Raw genomic sequence first — 17762 nt, 5'->3', positions numbered from 1 at the left:
ATTAAAGGAGAAAAATCATATGATCACTTCAATAGGGCCATAAACAATGTCTGATAAATTTCAACATCAATTCATGTTAAAAACTTTTGGTAATCTAGAGGTAGAAGGAACATTTACTAAACATCTTAATAAAAGGTAATAACCCTTCAGTAAACATGGTAAAATGTTGAAAACCAGCCCTCTTAAGATTCCGAATTTTAAAAGGAAAGAAAAAAATTTTATATATATATATATATATATAAATATATATATATATATATATATATATATATATATATATATATATATATATTCCAACCAATAGAAGTTCATTATTTAGGTTCCATTAATCATCCAAGAAACTTAGTTTGGATCCCAAAGTGAATCTGTGCTGCCATACATAACATGCTATTAACAGGGTACGCGGAGAGAGATGCGTCAGACACATTTGCTTTGTTTCAGGTCAGCCCACAATACGTGTGACTCACAGTCAAGTCTTTTCTTCTCTAAAAACTATAAAATGTGAGAGGTAAAAATGAATGACAATTTATTAGTATGGACCTTAAGAAATGGAAACGAGAAAAATTTGAGTCTATTAAAGATCTTCATTTATCTACTATCTTTAAGGACTGAGTAGTTTCTATTAAATCAAAATTCCGGAAAACTTAGCTCATCCCAGTAAACCTTTAGGTATGGACTGTCACCACCAAGGGAGAGAACAGGTTAGGCCATTTCTTTTCCTAGAAGATGCCAAATGTAAGTAGCCTTCTCTTGATCACTCAGCCACTAGAGTCTATCAATGGCAGCATGATCACCTCCAGGATGCTGATGCTCTCAGGGACTATTCAGAAGCGGACTTTTCCACTACAGGAATGTTTTATCTTTTCTGGCTGTCAAGTGCTTGAGGGTATCAGGATATCTCAAAATTCTTAGATGACATATTTCTTCAGTGGAGCCCCTTCTGCTGAATTGTGGGACCTTCCTCTACTTGAGATGTAATGAGATATGGTACAATAAAAGACAGAGATACTTGTGGCCAGCACTATGGGCGTAACGTAGGATCCACCCGGCACATGTAAACACCGTGAGCAGCCTGCTGAAAATCCTGGCAGGACCGGGCTGGCTGAAGGCAGAGCACGTCCCTGGAGGAGCAGCTGGTCGTTCAGTGTAAATGGAACATGTCTGAACATGCCAAATTACATGGTATTCCCCCTTCTTGTGGGGAGGAAATCAAGATAAATCACGGCTTTCAAACACAGTGTTTATCTTCTAAAAATAAACTGAGCTGTGAAGAATTATATACGAAAATTACATGAAACATTAAGAATGTACTTTCGACTAGATTACATTTTAGTTGTTTCAAGTATGATTCTAGCAAACTGCCATCACTATCAATATATACCGGGGACAGTAAGCACATAAGGTGAAATGCAGTCTAAAGAAAGGAGTCTAAACCGTGCTTATTTCCTCAAAAAGCTTACTTGATTCACCTGACCAGATAAAGTACAACCAGAGCAAAACAAAAAAGATATGTTATCACATGATTTTGGAGTAACTATGCAGGTCCTGAGGGTTTTGTAATTTGAGAGAGAAGTTCTATTGGTATTATGAGATGGATATAGTTTAAGTTAGAATCAAGGTCACTTATCCAGTTTTTAATAGCCATTAGTGGATGTCAACAACTCAAAAAAAAAAAAAATCATAACCAAAACAAATAGTATAGTTACAGGAGTTTACATTTGGTTTCTGAATGTGGGACCCTGTATTTGGCTGTGTGTTCTTTAAAAGTCCTTTAGTTGCTCTAATGCCTGATTTCTCTTCTATAAAATGTTTTGCTTTTTAATTCTGTCCTGGACACAGAGCTATTAAAAAGTTCATAAAACATAACACTAAAAAACTGTTGAAATAAAAATGGTGTCTAGGTCAGAGTTCACAAACTGGCAGGCATGCAGAGTGATTTTGCCCACAGATAGGTTTTGTTTAGACTGCAGAATGTTGTTGTTTTTAATTTAAATCAGTTGCCAACTTAAAAAAAAAAAAAAAACACAAAACTGTACTTTTAATAAAAGTCCAAATTTCCCAGTTATCTTGAAAAAGGACAAGGTTGTTAATATAAGGTAACAGTTGTCAAAAGCCTGGTGGCAGCTCTTTCAAATAAGCCAAGGCTCCCCCTGAGCCCGCACCCTAACAACACTCACCCCTGGAACCCTGTACAGCATAGGTGTTCCTGGCCCTTGGCCTAACCAAGGGAATAAACACCAACCAGTCATATTATGTAGTTCTTTATGGGGGCTGTCAGAGCAAAGGAGGAATGGATCAGAACCAGCCAGAGGCACTTTACTTCTCTAGAAATAAGGAAAATGAACTCCAAGTAAATATGGATAGGAATCTGAGCTGGACCAGACCTGGGGAAGTACACTCTACATTCTCCCTTCTGCTCCCTCACCCACCCAACTGCCTTTATCTCAGCATTCGAGACTTGGAATAAAAAAAGACAGGTCCCCAGAGCATTCTACATAAAGGCAGACTATAAACCTTCAAAATTCTAGAATACCACAGATAATAGAGTTAGGAGGCTGGAACTCAAGTTTGGAGTGTACAGAATAAATTCCCTTAATACTTTTAGTTTTTGATAAATGAAGGACTCCAAATTACCCCTAATGCCTCGCTTTTCTTATTAGAAATGAAAAACTACAGGAAAAACTAACCATGAGATTTCCCCAAAGCAGATTGTCACAATCAAGGTCTTTGGTTAGTCTACTGTTGAAACGTGTTAAAATCAGATGAATAATAATGACTCCTTTAACTCAGCAATCTTCCCTAGTATGTATGTAAAATAGTAATAAAGTAATTATAGGCAGCATAAACCAAAGATCATCCCTCACAGACAAAAATCAATGAGGAGTCAGGAAACCTGCCCTTGAAGAGGGTCAACAGATTACACATCCTGGGCAAGTCAACCTTCCCCTAGCTTGGAGGGGGGCGGGCAGCACTAATTATCTCTTCCTTACCTACCTCATAAGGATGTCGTAATGTCTACAAACCATTTGGAGTACCTCGGGAGTAGTGTGGTATATAAACAAGTCATATTCATATCATTATTGGTCTTACCTCACAAGACGCCTCAGTGGAATGAGAACATTATAGGTACCTGGCAAATACGACTAACTGCTTCCCTTCTCCCACTGAGAAAAGGAGAGGGATGCTGGAGGCAGTTCAGAAGGTCCGGAGCAGCACCCACCTCTGTTCTGATGGATACTGGTTTTCAGGCATCATCTTTGGCATCTGCAGGGGCTGATGTGGTGGTCGGGGGACCGCAAATGTTTGCTGCTGTGGTCCAGGTTCTGGAAGCGAGTGAGGGGTGGGGGCAGGGCCCACACCTTGTACTGGGCCAGCTCCAGGGGCATGTGCTGAGGTGGGCAGAGTTGCCTGAGATGGGGGAAACAGGGAATTCTGATGGGTGGGTGACAGAGGAGTGGTAGGAGGGGTTAATGGCTTGAACCCAGAGGGAGGCTTCCTATCATAGGCACTGTGAACAGAAAAAGAAAAGGAACCATTAAACTGCAATGAAGCCATTAGCATGGTTACCAGGTCCAGCAGAACAGTAGTGAGCAGCCCATTGTTGCCAGGAAATGACAGCATTAACATAGTTAAATTGCTAGCAGCCCTGAGGGAATATTTGTACCTCTGAAAAGTGACAAACACACTGCGTCACAGGGATTTGTTTAACACTTCTAGTGATTTTTCACAAAGATAATTTTAGCCTCTGCTTCCGGTTTCCTTTTTCCCTCTTTCTAAAAGAATTCTCTGTGTATGTAGGCACGTGTAGGGGTAGATGGGTGAGGGGAGAATTTCCGCCTCAGGTACTCTCTGGTCCCCCTCTCCTAAATATTCCAGGGTTCCTGGAATTAGAATCTTTGCAGAAGGTAAATTTCTGATGTAATATCACTTGAATTAACAAGTCTTCTCTTCCCCCTTTCAGGCAGAGATCTATGTTTACCTTCTCTAGCAAAGAATGATTTAAAATTAAAGCTTCATTCTGGGGGCCTGCATATTCTTAAGTAAAGGGCACAGGCATCGGGACTCTTTTGTTTACTCTGATTTGAAGATTACTTCCTTGGTGCTTAAAGTTCACATTAACATATGATAGACATGAAGAAGTATATATTACCTGCCTCAAAGCCACAGATCAAACACCCAGTATTCTGGGCTCTAGCAGGGCTTGGTATCCCATGAACTTGGTTCCCTTAGAGCCACAATACTTTAAATGTTTTGCCTTTTATGTGTAGCTCAGTGGTTCCCAATGGATTAGGCTACACCTATATCAATGCCACAAAAGACCCCCCAAGGATCTGCTGAATAATATTTGGGTCACTGAACCAGATGGCTGTTTCTGGGAAGCCTTTCCCTGCTCCACTTACCAATAGTTGTAGAGGCACTTTTCTCCATAGTTAGCACCAAGAGCCTGCTCATGGCTACAGGACGACAGCTCAGAGGAGGGGCTATGCAGCTCCCGTTTGATCTTGGTTGGAGGTGGGGCATGAAGCACCACTGAAAGTCAGAAGACAGAGGTCAGCCTGTTAACAAGGAGCTTAATGCTTCCTTCTGCAAACCTTGTAAACTAGCTGACTGTTCTTGTCAAGTCGAGTGTCAAGGAAAGCAAACCACACATATAAACTCCCATCAAAACCCAATGAAGAGTTCTTTTTTCTTTTATTTGTGCTAATTCATTATACATGACAGCAGAATGCATTTTGATCCATTTTTATGGATTATTCACAAATGAAGCACAACTTTTCATTTCTGATTATACCTGATATACAGTCGTACCACATGTACAGTCATACCACATGTACAGACATACATGTACTTAAAGTAATGATGCCTGTCTCATTCCACCTCTTTCTGACCCCATACCCCCTCCCAGTTCTTTTTTTTTTTAAATATTTTTCAGTTGTTGATGGACCTTCATTGTTATTTATTTATACATGGTGCTGAGAATCAAACCTAGTGCCTCACCCATGCTAGGCAAGAGCTGTACCACTGAGCTACAGTCCCAGCCCCTTCCCCAGTTCTTTAAAATCAGAAATTACACTTTTAATTAGCCAAATATTTCCCCCAAATTTCGATGGCAATGGATCTTGTTTCTCAGAGGTTCCAAAACCCTTAAAGATCCAACAGGTGGGCTGGGGTTGTGGTTCATCGGTAGAGTACGTGCCTAGCATGTGTGAGGCACTGGGTTCATTCCCCAGAACCACATAAAAAAAACTAAATAAAATAAAGGTATTGTGTCCATCTACAACTAAAAATATTTTTTAAAAATCCTATAGGTGATGGATCTTCAGGAAAAAAGCAGGTGGTGGTGGACCACCAAGAGTTAAGGACACAAGGAATTTTTTTCCAAAAACAACAAAACAGTCAAAAAGTGTTGACAGGCACTATACATTAGCTTATCAAAGGCTTCAAACTGCTGGTGCAAATACATTTCTTATTCAGAGAGAGTAGCAAATTATATATATGATTTTTAAAAAGTCCTTTTCCAAGTAACTCTAAATATCAGCTTTGAATAAGAAACACTCAACTTCAGGAGCACTACAAAAATTTTTAAAAAGCAAAGGAATTGAACAGACCAACCAACTTACTAGGAAAGGCTAAAAGCATACTGAAGTCCTGGCTACCTCTATGGTCATGTCTGGCCCAGGCCCAACTAGTGACCAACCAGCAAGGGCAGCTTTTCACAATCAGTCCTTCCGTACATGATGCTACTCATGGTTTGAATGTGCTTTGTCCATTCTGAAACTCATATTTGACTTTAAGGCAGTGTTTGAGTCATGAGTGTTCTGCCCCCAAGAAGAGAATTAAGGAAGTTCTCGAGGGAATGAATGGGTTATTATAAAGACAATCCAGCTTTTCAGACTTTTCTCTCTTGCACATGCTCACTTTCCCTTCTCCTTTTCTGCCATGTTATGAACCAGCAACAGACGCTAAACCTCTAAACCATAAGCTAAATAAACTACTAGTGTGTGTGTGTGTGTGTGTGTGTGTGTGTGTGTGTGTGTGAGAGAGAGAGAGAGAGAGAGAGAGAGAGAAAGAGAGAGAGAGAGAGAGAGATACTGAAGATTGAACACAAGGCTCTGTGCATGGCATGCAAATGTTCTACCTCTGACCCACACCCCCAGCCCTTTTTATTTTTTATCTTTAGAGGGTCTATAAACTGCCTAGGCTGGCCTTGAATTTGTGATCCTACTACCTCAGCCTCCTGAGTAGCTGGGATTACGGATGTGCAGCCTGACCCCAGACAACAAGGTTTAGCTGAGTCCTGCCAGTGACTGACTAGAAAAGACTGGTTTTTATAATTCCTTTCTTACATAATGCCAATTGCTTTTCCGGAATACATGAAATAAGTTGAGAACAGGCAGATTATATTTAGAAGTCTAATATTAGAGTCTCTCGTGATTTTTCGATGGTGACATCATGGCAGCCAACACTCAATTGTTATCAAATGTCTTCAGATATTCAGACACAAAGTAGCCAAGATTATTGTTGTTTGGATGTTGTTATTAAATGTGGAGGGAGAGTCAGAGGATTGACACAGAACATGGTCCCCCTGAGGCAGCTCTCAGCATGGCCCTGGTTACTGCCTCTATTCTCACTAGTCCTCTGCCATAGGTATTTTGGGCAAAATAATGGAAACAAGTAATGATGTTCCAGTCTAAACAAAAGTTACATGCCCCTGAAAAGTACTTTTCTTACTTTGTCTAAAAGAATTCATTTGTAATCATTTTTTGACCTAAATTTGGAAAGGAAACAATCTGAGGAATTATTCAATTTTCTCACTTGCTTAAGGAATGTTTTGCTTTTATTCCACAATGTTATTATAAAATAACTGACATGATTGATACTAGAGAGCAAACCAAAGTCGCCCAGAAAGAAAAGTTTCAGGAACAGCATACATACATTTAAAAAGAGATCTAAACTATTAGCTAATTTTGATGTCTTCATTTCTTCAAATGTAAACAGAACTTTTAGAGTGTATTACACCATTTTGGTTCTAAGTTACTATAGTATTTTTTCACCTGAAAACTATTTTACATGTAAAATCTTCTGTTCTCTAAACAAAAGGGAGTTCAAGAAATGTTGGATGAGCAAACAAGCAGATACTATTTCCAATTGGTTCTTAACCTTGAAGGCAGGGACCACATCCACCCTATAAGTTTCGGTACAATGTTAGTCACGTATAGTTTCTTCCCCCAGGAATCAACCATTTGAAGGACAATGAAACATGGAAGGAAGAAGAATGGAAGGTCTCACAGATCTATCCTGACAGGAGGATCCTATGAGCGTTAGGGATCCTATGAGTGGTGAGGAAGAAAGCTCAGTTCCCCCAAGTTCTGCTGGACTAGAAGTAGAGGCCCAGACTATGGCATGTGTTAGAGACAGTGGTGTATTTAAAGCAGAAACTCAGAAGCCCAAGGAATGTTCTTTGCTTTCAGTCTGTTTCCTCATTTGTAAAATGAGGTATGCGATGCTGCCTGAGAAATAAAGAAAATGGCACAGCACCTTGCAGATGGTGCTATGATGTTGCATAATTATACCCTGTGCTTTCAAAAATAGAGTACCTTTGCATAGCTGCCTTAAACAATGACAGAGACCTAGGACTATAAAGGACAGCAACAAATTGGAAATGAAAACAGATCATAAACTCTTGAGGGGAAGTTAGAAATGTTAAAAGTGTTTACTATTTGAGCTGATAAATATCTTCTTCAATTAGAAACTTTGATTTTAAGCTCAGAGTTACAGAAGACGGGCCCATAGTGTGGGTCAATGGTGCACTAACAAGAATTCTTGATGAATATGGACCACCTTCTTTATCGTAAAGAATTCTTCTTCCTTTCCTTTTCTCGCCATCTCACTGTATTCTTTGAGTATCTTCTATGGGCCAACCATTCTGGAGATTCTGAGGATGTAATGGAAAGCAAACTAGACATAAGCCCCTCCTCAACGCATGCATAATTTGATTCTTAGCATCCTTTCATAGATGCAGTTAAGAGAGACTAAGACTTTAATACACATAAATCAAGCCCTTACACATACAGATAAGAACTCTGAAGAACTGGGCATGGTGGCCCATGCCTGTAATCCCAGTGACTCAGAAGGCTGAGGCAGGAGGATCAAAATTTCAAGGCCAATCTCAGCAATTTAGAGGCCCTAAATTAGAGAGAAAAAAAAAAATAAAAAGGCTAGGGATGGAGATCAGTGGTTAAGTGTCCCCTGAGACCAAAAGAGTTGAAGGACTTGATCAAGATTTTGGAGCTACCCATGAGAGGGGAGAGGAAGCAAAGGCTTCCTACCGTCCTTTTAGCAGTCTTCTGCCATATTGACAAAAATGGAAGATATTCCACTCACCCACTTTGTACATTAAAAATGTTAAAACCTTTTTTCACAACTAAAATAAAAATACTTCATTGCACCTGGTTAAGAGAAAGTGCTCTAGAACACAGGAAAAATGGGCAAGGAAAAACCATATCTCTGGAAAAGAACAAGAGAGACCAACAAAGAGGCATATGGGCAGACCTCTTAACATTTACTCTTTGTCAAATTGCTTTCATGTACCTTATTTCATTCAATTTTCCTAGCCAAATAAGAAAACTACTTTCGCTGGGTTTGTTGGTGCATGCCTATAATCCCAGACACTTGGAAAAACTAAGACAGGAGGATTGCAAGTTCAAAGCCAGCCTAAGCAATTTTGCAAGGCCCTAAGCAACTTAGCAAGTCCCTGTCTCAAAATAAAAAATAATAATAATAATAAAAAAGGCTGGAGATGTGGCTCAGTGGTTAAGTGCCCCTGAGTTCAATCCCTGGTACCAAAAAACAAACAAACAAAAACAAAAGACAAACAAAACTACTTCATTATCTTCATTTACAGACAGGAAAATAAGGCTCAAAGAAATATGCCATAGTAAATGCCTGGAATTTCCACCCAAGCAGTTCTTAGCCATTCCATTCCTTTACCTCCCAGATGGAATCTGATAGGAAAAAGACTAAGTCAAAAAGGGATTAAAGAAATAGGAAACATGATGGAGAAGGAAGACAAACCAGGAGAAGACAATGGAAGAATTACTTTTTGCCACTGCCAAGGCTGTATCCTTATGTCTCCTCCGTACTGTCCAGTAGGGTTACACCTCAGACACTTAATTATACTCAAGAGTGAACAACTTCCCCTATCTGCAGGACACCAAAATGCCTAGGATCCTCCTTCACCCCTATTGGAAACTAACTTTTCTGACTCAAAAGCCTTCATTTTTTTTTTTTTGGCAATCCTTGCCTCTTGTTCTAATTTCCACTTAAAAGGTCACATTCTCCTTTTATACTCAAGTTGATCAAAGTCTTCAGCTCATTTAGACAAATGCAGGCATTCTGGAAGACCTGTTATCTTCTACAGCCAGTTACTAACTAAGCAGACTCCATACCTCTGAGGCAGGAACACTTTGAATACCTATTTGACAAGAACTCTGTTAAGGATCCTTGCCAAATTTTATAATATATAAATGAATATTATATCTATCTATCTATATATATATATATATATATGTGAATATAAATAAGTTTCTGCTTTTCGGGGATAGAAATGCCAAGGGCAGTTAGTAAATAAGATTTAATTATTTATTTATGGGTATGCATTACAAATATGGTGGACTGCTTTATACCATAACATTTTAAATTTAGATATGGCTGGGCATAGCGGTGCATGACTGGTAATTCCAGTAATTTGGGAGGCTAAGGCTGGAAGACTGAGTTTGAGGTCATCCTTGGCAACTTGGCAAGATCTTATCTCAAAATAAAATAAAAAGGGCTGAGAGACAGCTCAGTGGTAAAGCTCCCTGTGTTCAATCCCTTGTACTGCAATCAATCAATCAATCAATCAATCAATGCCTCAATAACAGGACTGGTAGAATACCCCTTGGTTAAATCCCCAGTACAGCCAAAAAATAAAAATAAAAAACTTTGGTGTTTATGAGTGAATGAACATAATTTCCTAGTTGCTCTTCATATTACACTAGGGAGCTCCTTCAAAAATTTTTCTGACCCAGAGATGATTTAAAAAAAAAAAAAAAAAGGCTTGATCCTAGCCAATGCAATAAGGCAAGAAAAATAAACACAAGGCAAAAGGATTAGAAAAAAAGAAATATAATTGTCATTATTCACAGATAGTTTGGTTGGTTACACAGAAAATATTAAAGTATCCACAAAGTTTAAGAACCAGTCTAATTTTGCAAAGTCATTGGATATAAGGTCAATATAGAAAAAAGAACTATTTCTATATCCAATATCCAAAACAATGTGAAATTTAAAAAATAATTCCTAATAACAACAAGAACATCAAATATCTAGGAATACATCTAATAAAAAACATGTAAGATGCCTATACTAAAAATTACAAAACACTAAGACTCTCAAAAAATGTAAAAATGTATTGTTATGGATTGGAAAGCTTGATATTATAAAGAGATCAATTGTTCCAAAGTTTATAAGTTCCATGTAACCACAAACAAAATTTTAGCCCTACACAGAATGAGAATGAATAAATTTCAAATGCATGAACATGAATGTCACATATATGCTGAGCAAAAGCATCCAGACACAAAAAGTTATACACTGTATGCACCCATTTATATAAAGTACAAAAAGAGATGAAATTAATCCATTAAAGCAGAACAGAGGTTACTTTCAAGTAGATAGGGCAAAAGGAGACTTTTTGTATTCTGATAAGTTGTTTCCTGATCTAAATGATTATAATGTTCATGAAAGTTCATCATGCAGCTGTACCCTTATGATTTCTATTACTTCAATTAAGTTTCTACTTTTTTTAAAAAAGCAGCTCTGCCCTGTCCCAATGACATCAATGAGTTAATGCTAAGTTCCTCAAATTTTACAAAGCTTTTCTACCATCACAAAAGAAAAATTATCTTCCAAAGAAATAACCCAATTATTTTAAGATAGAAAAAAAGACAAGCTGGTCCATTCAAAAGAAATAATAACTCTCTCCACTGGCAAATTTTTTTTCCTGTCCACAAGTACAGGCCTGTGGACTCTGTCTAGGGCAGCTACCCCACACAGGGTTAATAGCAAACTTCACCAGTACAGCAAGGGGACATGAACTTACGTTAAATGTTAGGATGAATGAAAGTTTCATTCAAAAGGATTTTTTTCTTAAAGGCAAAACCTGTTGACTAATAAGACTTTCCTTTGGTGTTTCAAAATCATCTAAGTTTCAATTTGCCACAGACTTTGTTGTGAAAACATGAAACATTTACGTAGCTACGGAGGAGAGTAAATGAAATTGCGGATCAGTTAAACTGCAGTCTGAGGGGAAGAAGGCCTAAACCCACCCTGACTTTTGCTGCTCTACACAGAGGCTTTGCCTGCCTTCTACCAGTTGTCCTTTAGATTTTGTTTTAGGGTTTTCCTCCCCCCTTCTTCAGTTTCATTACCTTCACGTGGGACAGACTCATCTTTTCCAAATCAGCTGTGTAAGCGTGACCTTGGGAGAGGCCCTTATTTGGTCACATTCAACAGCCATGATCCTCTTACTTTACATGGAAGGTTGTGTCTCATAACGGAAGTTGACCAGAACACCAACACCTGCTTCTGAATGGCATGCCCATGAGGTTGCGTCTCAGGTGGCCAGTGTCTACTCCAGAGCCTCTGATAGCACTTCAGAACAAATGTGATGTGGAATGTATTCAAACAGTCATGGCCAGATATTATTAAGATTCCAGACAGTAATCCTAAATAAAGTGAGGTAGGTTGATTCCTAAACATACTACTATCTTGACTACCAGCTTAGGGTCACTGCTTCTCAAACTGCTACTATGGCACCCATTTCCCTCTAAGGGAAGAACCATGTGCTGTTTAGTCAAGAATTGGGGGTGGGTTAGATGCCCTGGGCATACTATTTTTTGATTATGTCAGGTGTAGAGAACATGAGGAAAGGCAAAGGAAAGACTATCAAGCAGAGAGACATGTGAATATAAAAATGACATTGGCAAAGCAAAAACCAAAGGACCCAACAGGAAAGAAAAGAGGTGTGGCCTCTTTTTCCTTGATGGTTTACCCTTAACTTGTCTAGCATCCCAAAGACCAGAGGGCTTTTAGTGACCAGAGGGAGTATTCTCTGAGGTCTGTGATTTGAAAAATCAAGATAAAGTCAAAAGTCTACTTTCTAACCTTGCCTTGCCTTTTCTTAGCTCTGGCCTTTTTTGATGAATTGTGAGACAAAGCTCATACAGCTAATTAGCAAGAAAAAAAAAATGGGTGAATAGGATGAGGCTTATTTTTTAAATTCTGCCATATTATTAGAAGTAGTCAGAAATGTTTTTCTATTTTAGGACCAAGTAGAAACTCATTTTAGGCATAAAATTTATTATTATCACCATATTCTTTGTGATTGCTATAGCAGCACTAGTGAATGACAATGGAAGTATATAATACCCTGTTCTGGGAACAATAAGGATCACAAGGAGAACACCAAGTGAGTGGATTGTTTCTGGCAGTTTAAAAAAGAGTATGTGGAAAAAGGGATGTCTAAGATTTCTCAACCCAATAAGAGAGATGCTCAAACTCATCTGAATGGTTAGCATTGATCCTGCCTGGCAAAAGGTTTTGAAAATAAAAACTGGAAATATCAATTTTAGTCAAGGGGTACACATTCTAAAAGCAGAACTGGAGGAAGTACAGGGGAAAATGCTATTTCAACATCTAACACACTGAACCTTCGTATGCATAAATTCTCAAATTTAATGTAGTGAAAAATCATAAATTATAGGATCAACTATTAAACAAGCTGTGTTTAAAAAAATAATAATGAGTCCCCCCCAAAGCCCCTCACCCCAAATATGCACAAACTATTTGTGATGGGATTAAAGGGACTCACTCTGTTCTTTTAAGGTCAGTACATACATGGATGGGAAAAGTGAGAGAATCAACAATATATTGTATTTCCAGGCCTGAGATCAGCATTTCTGAGTGCTATTTGCATTTCTATATATCCTTTTAAAATGTATCCTAAAAAACTTGACAACTATAAAATAACTGGCCAGTACTCTTAAAAAGTCAGTGTTATGTGGGCAAAATTGGGAGACTATTGTAGATTAAAGAAGATATATGAGGAATAAAATAAATGCAATGTGTGATTCTTAATTCAATTTTAGGTAAAACAAACAAACAAACAAGAAACAATATCAATATTAGTCATAAAAGACTGTTGGGAACAACTGGAGAATTCTGAGTATTACACCAATTGACATGTAATTTTCTTAGGATAAAGGGAAGAATGTCCTTAATCTTTGCAGATGCGCATAAAGTACTTGGGGGTGAAATGCCATAATGTCTGCAACTTGCTTTCAAATATTTCAGAAGGAAAAAAAGGATACATATACAGAAATCAATGAAGTAAATGTAGGAATCTGTCTTAAAAATAAATCCAATAAGACATATTATATTCCATTTCCTCTAAGAAATGGAAAAAAAGCATTGAGAGGGGGAAAAAATCCTTTTCTTTATGGTTGACTAACATGTCAAAAGCAGAAGTGTTAAGAACTTCAAACCCATGCATTCACACATGAAGAAAGCCACCCTTGGCTTGTTACCAAATTGGAAGGATAATACAACCCTGGGAATCTAAAATTACACAAGGATAAATGTTGGTCATACTCTAAAGTCTAAGCCTGTGGTTCTCAAATATTTTGTTGGCCTTGGCCCACTTAAAAGGGCAAGGAAAACACCCTAGAGATGGCAAAAACTGCCACTGCTCCCACTGTGACTATTTCCTGCTGCCAACACTTGACTGCTTAAGTAAAAAGACTGCTTAAGTACAAAATGACCAGCCAAAGTAACACCCATCAGTAATTCCATATACATATTACTGATATATAACAGGAACTAAAACATATGTCCAACTCAACGCCATAAAACATTCTTGGGGAAAAAAATTCATTCTTTGTGAATATATATTCACAAGGTTAGAACATTACCAGAAAAGCTAGACAATGCATTAGATTTTATCTCCAGCGTCCTCAAGAGAGCAAAATACAGTTATCACCAACGGTGAAGGTTAGCAGAATTAAAAAGAATTCAAGGTCTCTTTCTTGAGGTACTCCCTCATTCTCATCCCCCAAGCAGCTGGCTTGGCAATTTCTGTCCCTAATGGCTGAACAGGACCAAGACCAGGGCAAGCAAACAGAACTTGAATTGGGTGGCCAAGACTTCTGCTGCTGGGCCCTTGGCGGGAAAGGCACAAGAGGTTCTGAGGCTCCGACTGGCCCAAACTAGCTTATCAGGCTGAGGAATCAGAAAGGGATAGGGAGCTAAAGATCTAAATTGTACTGAAGAAAGCATGCTGGCCTTGGAGAACCCCTTGTGCATTTATGCCTTAGGAACCAAGGATGGCAGCAGGAGTATGGGATGGAGTCAATGTCTGAGAGACACGATAAACACTTGGTACAGTCAACACCTACGCAGACACACCCTGTGAGATTTCAGGGCAAGTTCATTCTGCAATCTCAAACTTCAAGAACAGATGCATTTGTCTTAAGCTACAAGAACAGATGCATTTGTCTTAAGCTACATGTCCTACATGAAGAAAATAAGGTTTCTACTCTGAGATAGGGAATCAGTAGGTATAGAGAAAAATTGCTTTAGGATTGGCACAGTTGTAGTACTCAGGATTTTAGATTGATAATTAACCATGGCGGAGGGAGGAAGTTACGGTGGGAGGAGGTTATGATGTTGATTATTCCAGGTATTTTTTCCATTTTGTCCTGTTTCTCAGCAAGGACCAAAAGAACTGACCCTCATGGTATATTTTGGGGTCCCAGAGTATAGGATTAACCATGAGGTTAAAGTCCTTTCTATTTGGTGATATCACCTTCTGTACAATAAATAACCCACAAGCCAAATTAGGAACCAATGGAGCTAGTTCCTGGAACATTTGGCTACAGGAATCAGATTTCTCCTATGCAGTGTGAAAAAAAACTACACTCAGCAAAAAAGGCTTCGATAATTGGTGTGTGGACAAAAAAAAAAAAAAAAAAAAAAAAACCCACTCTATTGTTAGAATTTAGTCCCAGAAATTTGGGTAACACAATCAGCTCCAGGAAAAAGGCTTTGAACTTAATATCATGATTCGGGCAAGGGGAAGAACAAAATGAGTTAGGGTTACACTGGTATAGGAATAGCACCAAACTAAGATCAAGATTCAAGTTTTTGAAGTTTTAATGACCCTACATTAAAAAAAGCTGGGGAATACCAGAGTGAAATGATAACCAGTGCAATCGGAGCCAGGTCTTACTACAGTGGGAACAGAAGTGAAGTAAGGGGACATCTCTTATATCTAAGAGCAGTTGAGGTTTATACCAAGTGTTGGGAAATTCAAGAACCAGAACTATATTTGGGGGGAACAAGCCCAGGAATTTTTCTAGTGAACTATTAAAAAAATGCTAAGCACTTTGCTTGCAAGACAGTGTAGAGACTGTGTCTTCAGAGAACCCACTCTTGATATATAAATGGGGTGGCAGAAACACACAGGTGTTAGGAACATTGGAAGATTACTTTAGAATTCTGACAATGGAAACCCAAGGTCCCTGAATGTAGGACTTAGAAATTAAGGGAAGGAAAAGGAGCTTAGAAAATAACTGGACTAATTTTTCAAGAAGCCCCCTGAGAGAGAATGAATTTCTCCCAGTTTAGAGGAATTAAGAGTTAGTGATAAAATTTCCCCCACCTAGGTTTAAAATTAGACAATTTAACCTGAAGAGGTTAAGTCCATGAAGCCATGCTCTGTAAGCCTCTCTCCCCTCCCCAGTTTATCCCAGATCACCCTTAATCTCCACTGTGGAGTTCAGCCGATAACAGCACCATGGGTCTAAATTGTGACATGTATGAAGTATTGGGTTTGTAGAATATCACTTCCTCTGGGAAAATGCTGGATTGTATAGAGTTGTTCTTTGATGACAAGGTGCTGCAGGGTGTACGTTTGTTTTAGGAGTGGGGCATTTCTAATTTGGTTGCATAAAGCCAGTGCTATAGTATTTTTTATAGATGGACACAACATCTTTATTTTATTTATTTATTTTTGTGTGGTGTGGAGGATCGAACCCAGTTCTTCACGCATGCGAGGCAAGCGCTCAACCAGTAAGGTACAACGCCAGCCCCAAAGCATGACAGTATTTTATGCCCTTATTGCTCCTTGGAATGTGAACTATATGAGATGCAAGATAGATTCAACTACAGAAAAACCCAGCTCTGAAGATGCCAAAGCACATCAGCAATTCAAGCCTCAGGGGCCCCAGGTCCTAGCTTCCATTAGACCCTCGCACAAAGTCTTTCTGGCTGGAATCACAGCAGGAAGAGATGAAAATGGTGTCTTTGCAATCACAAAGGCAGATCAACTTCTTTGTGGGAAGAGGGATTGACCTGACAGGGACATGTACTCTGCAGGAAGGGGATTTCTGGATTTCTAACTGTCGGAGGCATTCCTAACTGTTAGAATCATATTATTTGAACTATGGTGTCGACATTATCTAGTGATGTCATTTAACATGGGGGGCGGGAAGGCAGTTGGGAGAGTTGCAGCTCAAGGATCCAGCAAGAAATTCCCTCTTTCCCCTCCACTATTTCTCATGGCCTCTTCAAGCAACAGTAGCAGTTAGCTCTGGAGCACATGATACCTCACAATCACATCACCAACTCTGAAGATGACACCCCCAATTTTCCCCATGAAAGTCCGCTTAAGATGTCACTGAGTTATTTACAACTACAACCAAACAGGTGGACAGTACTACTCGGGCTGACCAGGGAAAATGTGGGGGGCACTCCAAACTCCAGGGGGAGCTCAAGACTTCCCCCATCATTTATTAAAATGAGTTTTCATTATAGTTATACATGACTGGGGTTCATTTTGACATAACCAAACAAGCACAGAATATAATTTGCTCTACTTCAGTCCCCAGTAATTCCCCTTTCTCCTTCTCTCCCCACGGCCCACCTTTTTCTTGGGGGGCGAGAGGTATTGAACCCAGGGTACTTTACCACTATGCTACATCCCCAGCCCTTTTAATTTTTATTTTAAGCCAGGATCTTGCTCAGTTGCTTAGGGCCTCGCTAAGTGACTGAGGCTAGCCTCAAACTTGCAATCCTCCTGCCTCAGCCTCCCTAGTTACTACCTTTTTATTTCCCTCCAGAGATAAGAAATGTGACCCAGGTTAAGAATGACACTCAGGCCCTAAAGGATAGACAGTGGGACAAATGGGGAAGGGAAGCTTGGCTAGGAAGAGCAAAAGTGCTCCTCAAAGCTGTCTACCCCTCCCAATGCACAAGGCTAGAAGCCATTTCCACCCTCTAAAGGTTCAGAGGGCCCAGGGAAGAGCTCAGGGTAATGGGTTCTGCACAGAGACGCACAGACTGGTCTACTGCCCGTCGTCAGAACAAAAGAGCCATGAGGGTGACATATGTTCCAGTGTCAAGTTTGTCAGAGTAGAAAAGCTGGCATGTTCTTGGGCATCCGCTAGGAAGGCGGGTTGCTAGGAGGATTTTGAGACACTGGCTTTGTCCTTTCTTCACCTCTATCAATACTAACAAGAAAGACACAGGTGATTTTCTAAGGCTTCTATTCTAACTCTGGCTAAACCGAAGGAAAGACATTCTTTGTATTAATGCTCTTTCTTCCCTCCTCCCAAAGAAGTGGTCATGGAAGTAAGAAGAGCCCACTTTGTACATATGTACTA

The 17762-nt window shown here is 39.2% G+C and overlaps 1 protein-coding gene across 2 annotated transcripts in view; it reads right to left on the bottom strand.

Moving 5' to 3' along the window:
* Window positions 1-17762, bottom strand: part of Etv5 (ETS variant transcription factor 5) — a 58062-nt gene that overhangs the window by 25356 nt on the left and 14944 nt on the right. For both annotated transcript variants that reach the window (XM_026389394.2, XM_026389396.2), the window contains exons 6-7: window positions 4401-4530; window positions 3221-3508 (exon numbers count right to left, since the gene is read on the bottom strand). In XM_026389394.2, the coding sequence (XP_026245179.1) occupies window positions 3221-3508; window positions 4401-4530 (418 nt within the window). The remainder of the gene's footprint in view (window positions 1-3220; window positions 3509-4400; window positions 4531-17762) is intronic.

This window comes from Urocitellus parryii, chromosome 2 (genome assembly GCF_045843805.1).
Source record: "Urocitellus parryii isolate mUroPar1 chromosome 2, mUroPar1.hap1, whole genome shotgun sequence".
Taxonomy (NCBI): Eukaryota; Metazoa; Chordata; class Mammalia; order Rodentia; family Sciuridae; genus Urocitellus; species Urocitellus parryii.
Note: the sequence above shows the minus strand (reverse complement) of the source record. Positions and strands in the feature narration are given on the sequence as shown.